Source organism: Phasianus colchicus, chromosome 28 (assembly GCF_987193195.1).
Source record: "Phasianus colchicus chromosome 28, bPhaCol1.hap1.1, whole genome shotgun sequence".
NCBI lineage: Eukaryota > Metazoa > Chordata > Aves > Galliformes > Phasianidae > Phasianus > Phasianus colchicus.
In genome coordinates, this window is record NC_143463.1 from 1979623 (window position 1) to 1993776 (window position 14154).

Consider the following 14154-nt stretch of genomic DNA (forward strand, 5'->3'; position numbering starts at 1 on the left):
TGCTCCCATCGTTTTGGGGCTGAAACCCAGAGGTTGCTGAGCCAGGGGCTCCATCTGCTCCCACATGGAGGTGGGGGGAGAGGGGGGGGAATCCTACAGTGACAGCTGATCCCAAAAGCACAAAGTTCACCGAGTGCTGAGGCTGCGCTGGTGCTGTGGGTTTGGGTTTCAGGAGCCCCATGGGATCACAGCCAGCAAAACCCCAACCTGCACAGGGAGCTCCCCTGTGCTGGACTTGAGGCTATGGGCACTATAGGGGCTCCTGAGTGCTGTACAGGGGATCCTAAGTGCTACAGGGGCTCCTGGGTGCCATAGGGATCCCTAAATGCTCCAGGGACTCTTAAATGCTATGCAGGGACTCCCGAGTCCTGTAGGGATTCCTAAATGCTGTACAGGGACTCCCAAGTGCTATAGGGGCTTCTAAATGCTATATAGGGACTTCTGAGTCCTATATAGCACTTCCTAAATGCTATAGGGAACTTCTGAAGTCCATATGGGAACTCCTGAGTGCAACAGGGATTCCTAAATGCTGCACAGGGAATCCTAAGCACCATATAGGAACTCTTAAATGCTATATAGGGACTCCTGAGTGCTATATGGGGACTGAGTGCTGGAGGGATTTCTAAATGCTATACAGACTCCTGAATTCTACGTCAGGACCCTTAAATGCTATAGGTGCTCCTGAACACCATATAGGGACTTCTGAGTGCAATAGGAATTCCTAAACACTATATAGGGACTCTTGAATGCTATAGGGGCTCCTGAGAGCTATACAGGGACTCCTAAACAATGTAGGAATTCCTAAATGCTATACAGGACTCCTGAGTGCTATATAGGGGCTTCTGGGTGCTATAGGGATTCCCCCACACAGGGAAACCCATAGAGAGCTCCTCCCCATCCCAAATCCCATTGGGTTTTCCCATCAGCATCAGACACAATCCCCGTGGTCACATTGTCTGAATGGGGCCCAGTTCCCACCCGACCCCAAAGAGGGCAGTGTGGGGTTATGGGGCTGCAGGTACCCCCCACCCCATTACAACGTCAGCTCAAGAAAAAGAGATTTGAACTGGTTTTACTCAATGGGAACGATGACGTTGCAGAGCGGCCGGGTCCCAAAGGCGGCCTCTGTTCTTTCCATCAGGAAAAGGAGTTCCCAACTTCTGGTGAAAGTGGTGGAATATAAAAAAATAAAATAAAATAACAAATCCTGCCCGGCACGGTTGCAAATAAATTATCTTCAGTTCTCGATTATATACAAAAGACGTTTCCCAAATCAACCCTCCTTCCGACGTCGGCGTTAAGTAGTATTTACATCTGTACATGGGGTCCCTCAGCTCTTCTGGGGCCCTGTGAAGGAGAAGGGGAGCTGTGAGACCCCCCCAGCACACAGGGCTGTCCCCCCATCCCCCAGCTGTGGGGTTACCTGGGGGGCGGTTCAGCAGGCTGTTCCTGATGTCCTCCAGGACTTCGTTGTAGAGCTCCTCCCTGCTCTTCAGCCCATCTAAATAGACTGAGGGAGAGGAGGTGTCACAGGATGGGGGCTGGGGGGAAACCTGTGGGGTCTCTGACCTGGGGGGGGGACCATAGTTAATAGGAGATGGGATGCTCAGGGCAACATTTGCATTCATTTGTTCCCAAATGTGGCATGGATTGACACAGCGTTGGCTTTGTTGGCCCCAACGTTGGCTTTGTTGGCCAAAACGTTGGCCCAACATTGGCTTTGTTGGCTCAAATGTTGACCCCACCATTTGTTTGTTGGCCTAAATGTTGGCCCCAACATTGGCTTTGTTGGCCTAAATGTTGCCTTCGTTGGCCAAAACGTTTCCCCAACATTGGCTTCGTTGGCTCAAACGTTGACCCCACCATTTGTTTGTTGGCCTAAATGTTGGCTTTGTTGGCCCCAATGTTGGCTTCGTTGGCCAAAACATTGCCCCAACATTTGTTTGTTGGCCTAAATGTTGGCTTTGTTGGCCCCAACATCGGCTTTGTTGGCTTGTTTCCCTAAAACAGAACCCATCCGAAAAACCCCTTCCCCCAGCAGAAAGTTGACTTTTCCCCCTTAATTTTCCCCTCTATATTTCCCCATTGGCCATCACCAACCAGAACAGCCCTACATTTCCATGTGGGTACAGCGTGAGCCTCAGGCTCAGTGACCTCAGAATTCTCCCCCATCCTTAATGGTGACTCTTTATGACATGGACCAGAACGAGGGCAGCACCACCACCACCACCAAACCATCACTGTGGGGGACTCAGCGACCTCAGAACCCAAAAGGACAGGGAATGGGGACACGCACCGACATCGACCCCGCTGTCCTCCATCTCCTTGCGGTGTTTCAGGTACATGGGCCACACGTGGCCATCGAAGAGGCCGGGGGGATCAGGGACAGTGTAGCTGCGTGTACTGCAAATAGGGAACAGCAGGGATGGTCATCACTTCCCAGCAATAGTTACCCAAATTTTGGGGCAGGTTTTCTTCCCGCGCCCCCTGATGGGGTCCGTGGTGGCTGTGGGTTGTGGGGGATGCGTGCCATGTCCCTGTTGGTGGGTGGGATGTTGGTAAAACCCACTCCAAAGGGACAGTCAGAGCCAAGACTGACTGCCCCATATCTCCCTGCATCCACCCCACGGCCCCCTATAGCCTCATATCCCCTATAATCCCCTTATAGCTCACTCACTGCCCTCTATATTCATATCCCCCTATGGCATGAGGTCACTTATTCTAATTAAACTCATTAACTGTAATTCCAGTTTGCACACGATGCTCCTACACACCAATAACGGCAGTGTAGGGAACCCCAAAGCTCATCACCCTCACTGGGGTTGGGAGGGGGATTGGGGTCAGCAGTGTGAGATGGGAGGAAGGCTTAGGGTTGGGCAGAGCTGAGTGGGGTGAGGATTTAGGGCGAGCAGAATTGGCTGGGATGAGGGCTTAGAGTGAGCAGTGCTGGGTGGGATGCAGGTTTAGGATCAGCAGTGCTGGGTGGGGTGGGGATTTATGGTTGGGGTGAGGGCTTAGAGTGAGTGGTGTTGGTTGGGATGAGGATTAAGGGTTGGCCAGTGCTGGTTGGGATAAAGGTTTAGGGTTGGCAGTGCTGGCTGGGATGAACATTTAGGGTCAGCAGTGTTAGTTGAGATGAGGATTTAGGTTTGGGCAGTGCTGGTTGGGATGAAGGCTTAGGGTGAGCAGTGCTGGCTGGGATGAAGGCTTAGGGTGAGCAGTGCTGGCTGGGATGAGGATTTAGGGTTGGCTGGGAGGGCTTAGGGTGGAGCCCAGCACCACTCACCTCCTCCTCCGTTTGCACTCATCGTACGGCACTGCCAGGAAGTAGCGGAGGTCGAAGAGCTCCACCAGGGGTCTGCAGAAAGAAACCCCCACTCATTATTTCCTGGTTTTACCTTACCCCAAAAAAACCCCCACAATCAACCTTTCTATTTCCTGTGTTGCTGACCAGCGTTGTCATTAAGGCACACTGTCATGTAGGCACACTCCATCAACCCCAAAGCTCCCCTGGGCCCATATTCCATTGCCCCCAGTGCTCCATAATCCCATACTCTGTTACCCCAGTGCTCCCCTGTCCCCAAATTCCACTGCTCCCAATGCTCCATTACCCCAGGGCTCGTTAGCAGCCATCAGCGTGTCAGATGGTTGACCCCCACCCCAATATCTGCTATGGGGACTCCGTGGGGCACACAGATGCCAGGGAATGGGTTTCAATTCCACGGGTTCCCCTCCCCCCCTTGACCTCACCTGTAGTTGTAAAGCAGGAAGCCTTCGATGAGCAGAATGTGGGGCTCTTTGGAGGGAGGCTCTGTAGGGTCGGGCGTGACGTTCACCCCATGGGAACGGGCAAACTTGACCGGGTTCTCCATCCAGGCACGCACCGTGCTCACCATGGCCTCCATATCCAGCGAGTCCAGCACTGAGGGGTGGGTGGGAGAGAGGGTCCCCATCAAACGCCACCACCCGCACGGGTTCGAAAGGTTAACGGACTATTACAGCGTTAAGAATTAAAAGGAAATGCTTAGGGAAAAACAAACAAAAAACCCAACGAAAGAAGATACAGCACTGCATCCTACAGCCAACACCGCTCTTACCGTCCCACTGCTTAAAGCCGTCCTCCCCGACTTCTATTTGATCCTGGGGCTGAAATACAGCGAGAAAACATTGCTGCAAAGCCAGTGGGATCGATTCCCCAAACCCAGCAGCCTTTAATCACAGCCTTTCCCATCTCCCCCCGACCCCAAAAACCCCTGCAGTGCTCTGGGCTCATTGGGGCCATTGGTGATAGAGGGCTGAGTTGGCCGTGCTGCACCATCAGCCACCCCAGCATTTGGGGTTATGAGTAGACATATAGGGCAGCACGCAAACTGGCCCCAGGGCTCCACCAGCCCATCAACCCCACTGGCCCTATATTCCACTGACTCCAATGTTTCCCCATCTTCCATTGGCCTTCAGTGAACCGTGGTTCATAATAACTCCAAAGCTCCCCTGCTCTCAGTGCTGCCCTGACCCCAATACTTAATGCACCCCAATGCTCCACTGAGTGATACTCCAACACCCCAATACTCTGCTGGCCTCAGTGCTCCCCTGACCCTAATATTATAGCCAACCCCAATGCTCCCCTAGCCCCTATGCTCCATTAATCCCAGTGCTCCATTGCCCCTGTATCCTATTGACCCCAATGTTCCATTGACCCCAATGCTCCCCTGATCCCATCTTCCATTGCTCCCAATGCTCCGTTGCCCCATACCCTATTAACCCCAGTCCTCCATTATCCCCAACGCTCCCCTGGCCCCATATTCCATTGATCCCAGTGCTCCACTGGTCCCATCTTCTATTGGCCCCCAGCACTCCACTGGCCTCAGTGCTCCATCAACCCCAGTGTTCCACTGGCCCTATATTCAATTGATCCCAATGCTCCATCAATCCCAGTGCTCCCCTGACCCCAAATTCCATTGGCCCATGTTCTATTAACACCAGCACTCTGCTGGCCTAAGAGCTTCATCAACCCAATGCTCCCCTGGCCCCATATTCCATTGCTCCTAAAGCTCCATTGCCCCAGTGCTCCATAGTCCCATACTCCACTACCCAGTGCTCCCCTGACTCCAGTGCTCCACTGGCCCAAATTCCATTGGCCCATGCTCTATTATCCTCAATACTCCACTGGCCTCAGTGCTCCATCAACCCCAATACTCTCCTGGCCCCATATTCCACTACTCACAGTGCTCCGCTGGCCCTATATCCCATTGTCCCAATGTTCCACTGGCCCCAGTGCTCCTCTGGCCTCAATGCTTTCCTGGCACCTATGCCCCATTGCTCCCAGTTGTCCACTGGCCCCAGTGCTCCATCAACCCTAATGCTCCCCTGGGCCCATATTCCATTGCCCCCAATGCTCCATAGTCCCATACTCCATTACCCCAGTGCTCCATTGACCCCGCACTCCATCTACCCCAATGCTCCACTGGCACATGCTCTATTAACCCCAGCACTCCATTGGCCTCAGAACTCCATCAACCCCAAAGCTCCCCTGGGCCCATATTCCATTGCCCCCAGTGCTGCATAGTGCCATACTCCATTACCCCAGTGCTCCCCTGGCCCCAAATTCCATTGTTCCCAATGCTCCATTACCCCAGTGCTCCATTGACCCCAGTGCTCTCCCAGCCCCATATTCCATCGCCCCCATGCTCCATAATCCCATATTCCATTACCCCAGTGCTCCCTTGACCCCAATTTCCATTGGCCCCAGTGCTCCATTGTTCCATGCTCTATTAACCCCAGCGCTCCACTGGCCTCAGTGCCCCATTAACCCAACACCCCTCTGACCCCAATGCTCCATTGGCCCCATTGGTCCCCTGGCCCCAAATTCCATTGGCCCCAATGCTCCACTGGCTCCATGAATCCCATTCTCTCCCAGCCCCAATGCTCCATTACCCCAGTGCTCTCCCAGCCCCATATCCCATTGCCCCCAGTGCCCCATTCACCCCAAATTCCATTGGCCCCAATGCCCCACTGGCCTCAGTGCTCCTCAACCCCAGTGCTCCCCTGACCCCAAACCCAACCGATCCCATTGGCCCCATTGACCCCATTGGCCCCATTGATCCCATTGACCCCATTGGCCCCATTGATCCCATTGGCCCCATTGATCCCATTGACCCCATTGGCCCCATTGATCCCATTGGCCCCATTGATCCCATTGGCCCCATTGATCCCATTGACCCCATTGGCCCCATTGATCCCATTGGCCCCATTGACCCCATTGGCCCCCATCGCTCAGACCAGCAGCACGTGGGACGCCCTCACCTTGAAGAAGTCATCCTGGTGGACGACGCAGCAGTTGGGCAGCGCCTTGACGATCCTGTTGGTCAGCGTGGTTTTGCCCCCATTGGTGACGCTGGAACGGAAAGAAATAAAATAAAATAAACCCCAAAAAGCCCCAAACCGGGCGGAACCCAAAGCGGCAGCGGGAAGCGCGCGCTACACGTTTGAATTTCGCGCCGCGGCGGCGCGCGCTGAGAGCTGATTGGCTGTCGCCGCCAGCGCGGCCCGCCTCCCATCCCGGAAGTGTAACCTTCCAAACGTCCGGCGCTTCCCGCGCGCGGGAGGGCGCTGCGGCGCTGAGGGGAGCGGGGCCGCCGCCATGTTGGGCGGGATGGAGGTGGGGGGGCTGCGCCATGGCGGCTCCGGTCACCCCGGGGCAGTGTCCGTGTTCGCCCCGTACTGTGTGATCAGCCCCGGAGCCCGTCCGACCCGGTGTGTAACCCCACCATCCTGTATCAGCTCCTATGGAACCTCGGGACCGCGTTCCATCCCCTATATAACCCCATCCCCTATGTAACCCCACAGTCCTGTACCATCCCCTATACAGCCCCCATCCTAACCTCTGTATGACCTGAGAACCTCTTCCCATCTCCTATGCAACCCCCAGAATCCCATCCTGTCCCCTATATACCCTATAATCCCCTATATAGCCGTATAATCCCCTATATAGCCCCAGAACCCCATCCCATTCCCTATACGACCCTCAGAACCCTGTCCTATCCCCTATAGAGCCCCCAGAACCCCATCCTATCCCCTATATAACCCAGGAGCCCCATCCTATCCCCTACACAAGCCCCAGAACCCCATCCCTTCTATCACCCCATAACCCCCTCCTATTCCCTATATAACTTCCAGAACCCTACACAACCGTCCTATCCCCTATAGAACCCCTAGAACCTTGTTTTATCCCCTATATAACTGCAGAACCCCCTCCCATCCCTTATATATAACCCATGAACCCCTTGTCAGCCCTTAAACAACCCCATAATGCCATGCTACCCCCTATATAACCCAGGAACACCAGCCTATCCCCTAAATAACGCCAGAACTCCCTCTTATCCCTCATACAACCCCTAGAACCCCATCCCCTATATCACCCTTGAACCCTCTCCCTCCCCCTATACACTCCCTAACCCTGTCCCATCTCCTATATAACAGCAAAACCCCCTCCTATCCCCTATACAACCCAGGAATCCCCTCCTATCCCCTATATAACCCCCAGAACCCAGGAATCCCCTATAATACCAAAACCCCCTCCTATCCCCTATACAATCCCCAGAACTCTGTCCTATCCCCTATACAAGCGTATAGAACCCATCCCCTATATAACAGCAAAACCCCCTCCTATCCCCTATACAACCCCCAGAACTCTGTCCTATCCCCTGTACCTCCAGGAACCCCCTCCCATCCCCTATATCACCCCATAACCCCCTCCCACCCCCTATATCACCCCCTAACCCCCTCCCATCCCCATACACCCCCTAACCCCATCCCATTCTACCCACACTCACCCTCCGATCCCTATGATGTACTCCATGGCGGAGCTGTGCGGTGTGGGGAGGAGGAGGAGGTGGAGAACCCCACAGTTTGTGGGGTTTTGCACAGAGGGGCCCTTTCCCCTGCTGGCTGCGCTGCGTTCCTGCTGGGCTCAGCCCTGCTCCGCTGTTCCATTGAATCAGAGGCTCTTTGCTGCGGGTTTATAGCACCCGGCGGCCGTTTCCCCGCCCCATAGTTGACACCGATCTGCCCCCAATGCCATATTTTGGGGCCACACAGCCCAACCCCCCCCCCCCAGATCCTCCTCCTCCCCCCTCCCGGCTCTGATCGTGGGGTCACGCGCGCACCTGTCGCTCTGCCGGCTATAATTAGCACTCGGGCGGCGATCCCTTTGCCTTAATTAGGAATGGGGCAGGTGGAAATGTCAACCCCTCCGTGGGGCTGAGCGAGGAAATCATTCTCCTTTTGCTTTCCCCTCTGCGGATCGCAGCTGCACCCGGAGCACAGCACGGAGGAGCACTTCGTTCCCAAAGCCCCGACACGGACAGCGCGGAACGAGAGCAGCCTCCCGCTTCCTCTTTGCATTCCCGTATGTATAACTCCGTCCAAACCCAAAAAACCCATCGTCCCATCCCCTGTTTACACCCTTAGGGAACCACTCTCAGCCTGCCGCTCGCTCTGCCCCACAGACACAGCGCCCAGTGCGGCACTGATGGTCCCTCCCTGCGTTCCCCCCCCACACATCCGTCAGATCCGGATGCTGCTGCTCAAATGAAGGACTGCCTCTGCAGTGCAGGCCCTTTGATTTTAATTACTGTGATCATTTCAGATCCCGGATCACGGGGACGCGCTGTGTGGGGTCGGCAGCGTTCTGACGGACGCAGTGATGGGAATTTGGAGCATCATTTCAAAGCAGCAGCCGATAGAGCTCCAGTCACCAAAGCATGGCGCGTTTCCTTCCTTCTGCTTATCAGCACAGCGCCTGACAGTGCTAGCAGCATTCCTGGCCATAAAGGGGGCTGTAATGTAATTGACGACATAACGATGCAGCTGGTAAGTGCACCAACACACGTTGTGTCTCCCTTTCCCTACAGCCCTGTGCTGCAGCACCGATCCCCGCTCCCGTCCCAGTGTGGATGCCTGTTGTGTCTCCCATCCCGTTGCACCCCCAGCACGTGGCACACACCAGCGATGCCTTTTTCTCCAGGCAGGTGATGATGTGCCCTCAGTTTGTGTTCAGGGCTGCTTTGTGCAGAAAGCTTTGTGCCCTAAATAATCTCATTTGCACCTCAGATCTGGGCTGTGCCCCCCAGCTGTGATCCAACCAAGCGTGGTCCTTCTCCCCGCAGACCCTGCAGGCTGCACTGTGCTCATCAGCCATGAGGTCAAGGTCTGGTGCTCCGTTAAAACAAGCCGACCACAAATTAACACAGGTTGCCAATTAGCAGAAGAACGTTAACTAGATTCCAGAACCTTGCAATGAAAGTGTTGGAGGCAACAGATGAGGTTGTTTCAATGGAGACAGTCTATAGCAGATCTATGAACGGGTCTGCACAACGTGACCCACAGCGCTGCATTGCTCTGTGTGTTGAGCACCCAGACCTCTGCATGTTCCCACTCCAGTTCTTACTGCCAGCATTAGCTCTGTGCTGACGTGCTTCTGGGGGCTCTCATTGCCATTTTCCCAAGGCAAAAACATGATGGGATTGCTGCAGAGATGTGTGGAGCTGCAGTTCCTGAGGATGAATGGGACATGAGTGTTGGGAAATGGGATTTCCAGTGGCTGCAGTGGGGTCACCCAACTGGTGCCCAGCACAGTGATTACAGTGGGTCACCCAACCCATTGCCACTGTGCACTGAAAAGGAGTAGCAACAGTTGATCCCATCTTACAATCCAACCTCAGCTGAGCTCTGTGCAAACAGAAGTACTTTTTTCTTCCCCTTCACTGTGTCCATCTCCTGCCCACGAGCTGGGGAGGTGTCTGGTTAATGAACAGACTTTGTGTGGTGTTTATTAGTGTCGATTTCACCGTGTTTGACCTTAACATGGTCATAAAAACCTGCGGGTTTTTGCAGGTGGAGGAACACTGGGGTCAGCCACCTTCGGTCACTGTGAAAGCAAATATATTTGGAACATGCCATCTTCTGTGCAGCTGAGAACTGCCTCCCACCCCAATACCCCAAACGGACACTAATGAGAACAGCCGTCCTTTCTGGAAGCAGGGAGCCCTCCTGACCCATCGCGTGGCCGTGCCATCGCTGCGTGCTCACGAGTTCTTTTTTTGAGCAGCACTATGGCTGCGTGTCGGGTGAGTCACATGTCACTCATTGAGACTTCCTTCTTCCGTGCTCATTTCTGCACAGAGCCGTTAGTGGTGACACTTCGCCAACACAAACATGGGGTGGCAGCTGTGACCGCAGGCAGACAGCGATGCTCTCTGCTGTTAGAATGTGCCTGCTACTGCCAGCTTGAGATTGAAGCTAGGAGAGGTTTGGCAAAGGGGACATAAACATTCCTGGGGAGTGCCTCTGCGACAGCCACGGAGCTCTGCTGCAGGATGCGTCAGTTATCCTAAAGCTTCAGTTCAGATTTCAAGTTGTGAGGTGTTGCTTATGGGGTCAAGGTTAGGATCAGGGTCAGGGTTAAGGTTAGAGTGAGAGTTACGGTTAGGATGTGAGCACTGTTATGCCAGGATTTCTTGATGCCTTCCTTGGAGGTAGTGTTTGGATGAGGCAGCACTGCAGCTAATAAAGAACCAAGGGATGGCAGTGGTTTCCACCTGTAGATTTTTATCTTCTAGGTTGGTTTGCTCTGGGCTGTGCTGCGGAGCATTTCTCCAAAGGTTGGGTGGTACTCACATCTCAACAATGCAAAACTCTTTGTACCCATTTGGAAGAATCAAAGAACCTTGGAAAATTCTGAGCTGGAAGGGACCATCGTGACATTTGTGTCCAATTTCTACCTCCATACAGGGCCGCCCTGAAAGAAGATAAGGAGCTCTATCAGCTGGTGGCAAAACCATGGGCTGGCAGAGTACCAAGCTTCTGTAGGATAACATTTGCTGGCACCTTGTCACAGAGCTGCCAACAGTGACATGCTCTGTGTCACTGCAGCTGATCCCACTGCTGTGGGAGGGCTGTGTCAGCTGGGAGTGGGGACCAGTGAGAGGAAATGGGGACCTCTGGGTGTGCTGTGAGGTGTGGGGGGAGGCAGAATTGTAGGGGGAAGGGAAAGCGATGGAAACAGAAGGAATGGACTAAAGGTTGGTGTGAGAGGAACAGGGTGAGGCAATGTGTAGATGTCAGACAAGGATTATCATAGTGGTCTTTTCTGACATTATTGATTCTTTAGGGCTGGCAGGGGAAGGAAAGCTGGAGCCTGAAGGCAGGCAGCTTGTTTTTGCAGACCCCAATTAGGGATGTAGAAAATAATTCCCAAAGTGTTGGGATCTGCAGCTGTTCTGCTCCCACACCCCATGACCTTACTCTGAGTGAAGCACACATCGATCCCGATGCTGCAGGAAAGGGACCTCTTTGGGGTTCAGTGCTCTGTGGGAGGAACCTGCTCCATGGGGTTAGTGGGAATGGCCATGAAAAGGAGTGGGGAATGGTTCTTCTTTGTATCCGTGTGGTGCCAGGTAATAACAGCAGGAATTCCACCTGCAGGAGCTGACAGAGCAGCTCTGTCCCCATTGGAACCTCACGTATTTCAGCCAGGTGTGTAACTCTACGATGGCCAAAGCTGGAGGAGAGGGATCTGAATTCAGTTCTGTTGGTGGATCTGGATCTTGTTTTTCTGAGACTATTTTTGTTGTTGCAGGTGAACACACAAAAAGGAAGAACTGTCCTTCAATGGCAGTGCTGGAAAACAGTGGAAACCAGTGCCACACACGGAGCAGTGATCCTCATGGGATGGTCAAATCACAAAGGTGGGAAAAGATTTCCAAGATCATCAGGTGCAACCCCAACCCATCCTTCAGCCGTGTCACACAGCCCAATGGGATCAAGATCACTTGATCCCTCAGCTGTATCACAACCCAACAGAATCAGGGTCATTGGGGCTCCTTCAGCCATGTCACAGCCCACTGGGTTCAGGATCATTGAGGTTCATTCAGCTGTGTCATATTCTTTTCCTGAATATTTCACAGTATGAGCACAGTGATAATTCTATAGGATTAAGCTTGCACCCATCCATACTTCCAATTCCTCAGCTGAAATATCCCCAAATCCCATTTATAAAGCACTCAGATCAACATCTCAGATACCTCACTGTACATCCTTGTATTTCTGTACATAAGTATGACTCTATATAGGTGAGATTAAGTTAAACTTGAGGTGCATACCTTCTGTACCCATTGTTACAGACTGCAGCTCTATCCTAAGGCACAACACAGGGATCCCTTTGGAAGGGCCATGTGCCATATGGACAGGACAGAGGTCATTTTGGTGAAAACACTCAGCTTCCAGTGCCATCACCCCTAGAGGAGGACTTCAACTTTATTCAAGTCCACTGAGTTTTGTGTATGGGGCTGAAGTCTCCAGAGTTACAGACAAAAAGAGGGACGTGGGTTTTTTCTTGAGGATTAGTCTTGTTTTTAATTGGGTATCCACAGATTCTGATGGGATAATACAAAGCCAAAAAAGAGCGATACATACTGAGCAGCAATCTACCCTTCTAGCACAGCCCGTCCGATTACAAACACTTTAGAAAAAGGACATGTTTTTACATGTGGGTTTGTGTGAAAAGGGCCACTGCAAAGGAAAGAAAAACCCGGCGATCGATCCGCTCGTATCGCCACGGTGCCTTAAAAACTCCCTTCCCCAGGGGCTGCAGAGGAACTGGGGTAGGTGCAGCAGTTCCACTGCTGTTGGGTCAATGTGAGCTCATTGCTGCCACTGCTTCATCGGCTCCTTCCTTTTTCAGTGCCTGGATATGTTCAGGAGGAGATGTGTTGCTCTTCAAACCTGTGCTGCTTTGCTTTCCTTGTCCACACGTCCCTGCGTCTCTCAGCAAAAGGGTCTTTGGAAAAAAAGAGTTGGGAACAGTGGAGTTGAGGGGTGCTCTCTCTGCTCACGTTTGTGCAGTACAGTGTGGTGTGAGTGCTCCTAATGGAGCAGCATCTCAGCTTCATTCCCTGGGTCATTGCTGTGAATCAAAGAGCATCACTGGGTGGTCCTGAATGGGGGTAGTTCCTAAATTGGCCCAAACAAAGCAGTTCAACTGTGTAAATCCTCTGCCTGATGGAGAGCAGCACATTTAGAAGTCCAATATCATCCTTAGAGATGTTTCTATGGGGCAGAAATGGGGCCTGGTCTGTATTGGGAACATCATCCTGGGGAACAATGGGGTGAAAAAGGATGGAGCTGATTCTGTTTCCTTTGGTAGGTATGTCTACGTGCTGGCAAAAGGCTGAATGGAAATGCGCTTGCACTACCACATTTATTTCACCTCTTTATTTTCTTCTGGTAGAGCAGATTTGCTCTGAGGATCTCCTACAATCTGCACTCCGGTGGAAACATCAGCACCAGACCTTCCATACTTTGATTCTGATCACAGCGCTCCATGAAACAGCAAAAAAATGTGTCTGCAATCACAATCACTTTGGATTCCTCTTGGCCCGTTGTCATCTGCTTTACGGTCGGTGAGTCCCATCATCAGGGCTGGCAGCTCCACATCACCAGTGCTCCATCACCTGTCCCCAGTTTTTGTCTGCTGTCCTCCGGAGTTACCATCAACCTCTCACCTCTGTGACATCAGGACGTGAATTTCTAACAGCATTTTCAGACAAATGCAGCTCCTTTTGCATCCATTTGCCCCTCTGCTCATCCCTTGGCCACCCCATGGCAATGTATTGAAGCCTGTCTACCAGCCCTAAAGCCATCAGCATTGCAGCGTAGTTAATTATGGGACATTGCCAACCCCATTGCTGTGTGCTCAGCAAAGAGTTTCACTTAGCATCTGAATCGCTCTCTGGAACAATAAGTTAATGATATATTTTTCATTGCTATCAAAATGCACTTTTTACATTTAGTTTTACCTATATCCCTTATGGGTTTGACTGTACCCATATCCATTGTGGATATAGGGGTACCCATACCCGTGGTGGGTTTAGCTGTGCCCATACCCATTGGGCTGTGCCCGTACCCGTTATGGGTTGAACGTTCTCTTCCGTGCTGAAAAGCTACACAGGCATCCATCCAGGAACAGAACATTGATGCAATCCAAACATTTTGTGAAAAATTAAAATATGGTGCATCCTACGTGGAGTGCTCCATCACAAAGTGCCCTTTTGGAAAAAGAAGTTGTAAATGGACTCGTGTTCACACCACTTCTTA

At 52.5% G+C, this 14154-nt stretch overlaps 2 protein-coding genes across 11 annotated transcripts; one reads left to right on the forward strand and one right to left on the reverse strand.

The window, feature by feature from the left end:
• Positions 1 to 1056: 1056 nt before the first annotated feature.
• Positions 1057 to 8314, reverse strand: NMRK2 (nicotinamide riboside kinase 2). Of its 3 annotated transcripts, none has more exons than XR_016460325.1 (8): positions 7833 to 8314; positions 6304 to 6394; positions 4098 to 4170; positions 3751 to 3922; positions 3287 to 3358; positions 2297 to 2403; positions 1424 to 1569; positions 1057 to 1347 (listed from the first exon to the last, which is right to left on the reverse strand). XR_016460325.1 is itself a non-coding variant. In XM_031604645.2 (8 exons), exons 1-8 carry the CDS (start codon positions 7856 to 7858, stop codon positions 1331 to 1333), a joined length of 621 nt encoding a protein of 206 aa, XP_031460505.1. In that variant the 5' UTR covers positions 7859 to 8314; the 3' UTR covers positions 1057 to 1330. The 3 variants fall into 3 exon arrangements, 2 of the variants coding, with proteins under 2 accessions (XP_031460505.1, XP_089982380.1); XM_031604645.2 differs by having other exon boundaries at positions 1424 to 1510; positions 4098 to 4146; XM_090126254.1 differs by having other exon boundaries at positions 1424 to 1510.
• Positions 6401 to 14154, forward strand: LOC116236128 (uncharacterized). Of its 8 annotated transcripts, none has more exons than XM_090126256.1 (8): positions 6401 to 6658; positions 8309 to 8407; positions 8648 to 8765; positions 8913 to 9025; positions 9168 to 9208; positions 9895 to 10127; positions 11639 to 11747; positions 13289 to 14154. In XM_090126256.1, exons 1-6 carry the CDS (start codon positions 6641 to 6643, stop codon positions 9932 to 9934), a joined length of 429 nt encoding a protein of 142 aa, XP_089982382.1. In that variant the 5' UTR covers positions 6401 to 6640; the 3' UTR covers positions 9935 to 10127; positions 11639 to 11747; positions 13289 to 14154. The 8 variants fall into 8 exon arrangements, 4 of the variants coding, with proteins under 4 accessions (XP_089982382.1, XP_089982381.1, XP_089982385.1 ...); XM_090126255.1 differs by having other exon boundaries at positions 8913 to 9029; positions 13289 to 14151; XM_090126259.1 differs by lacking the exon at positions 8648 to 8765 and having other exon boundaries at positions 8913 to 9029; positions 13289 to 13416.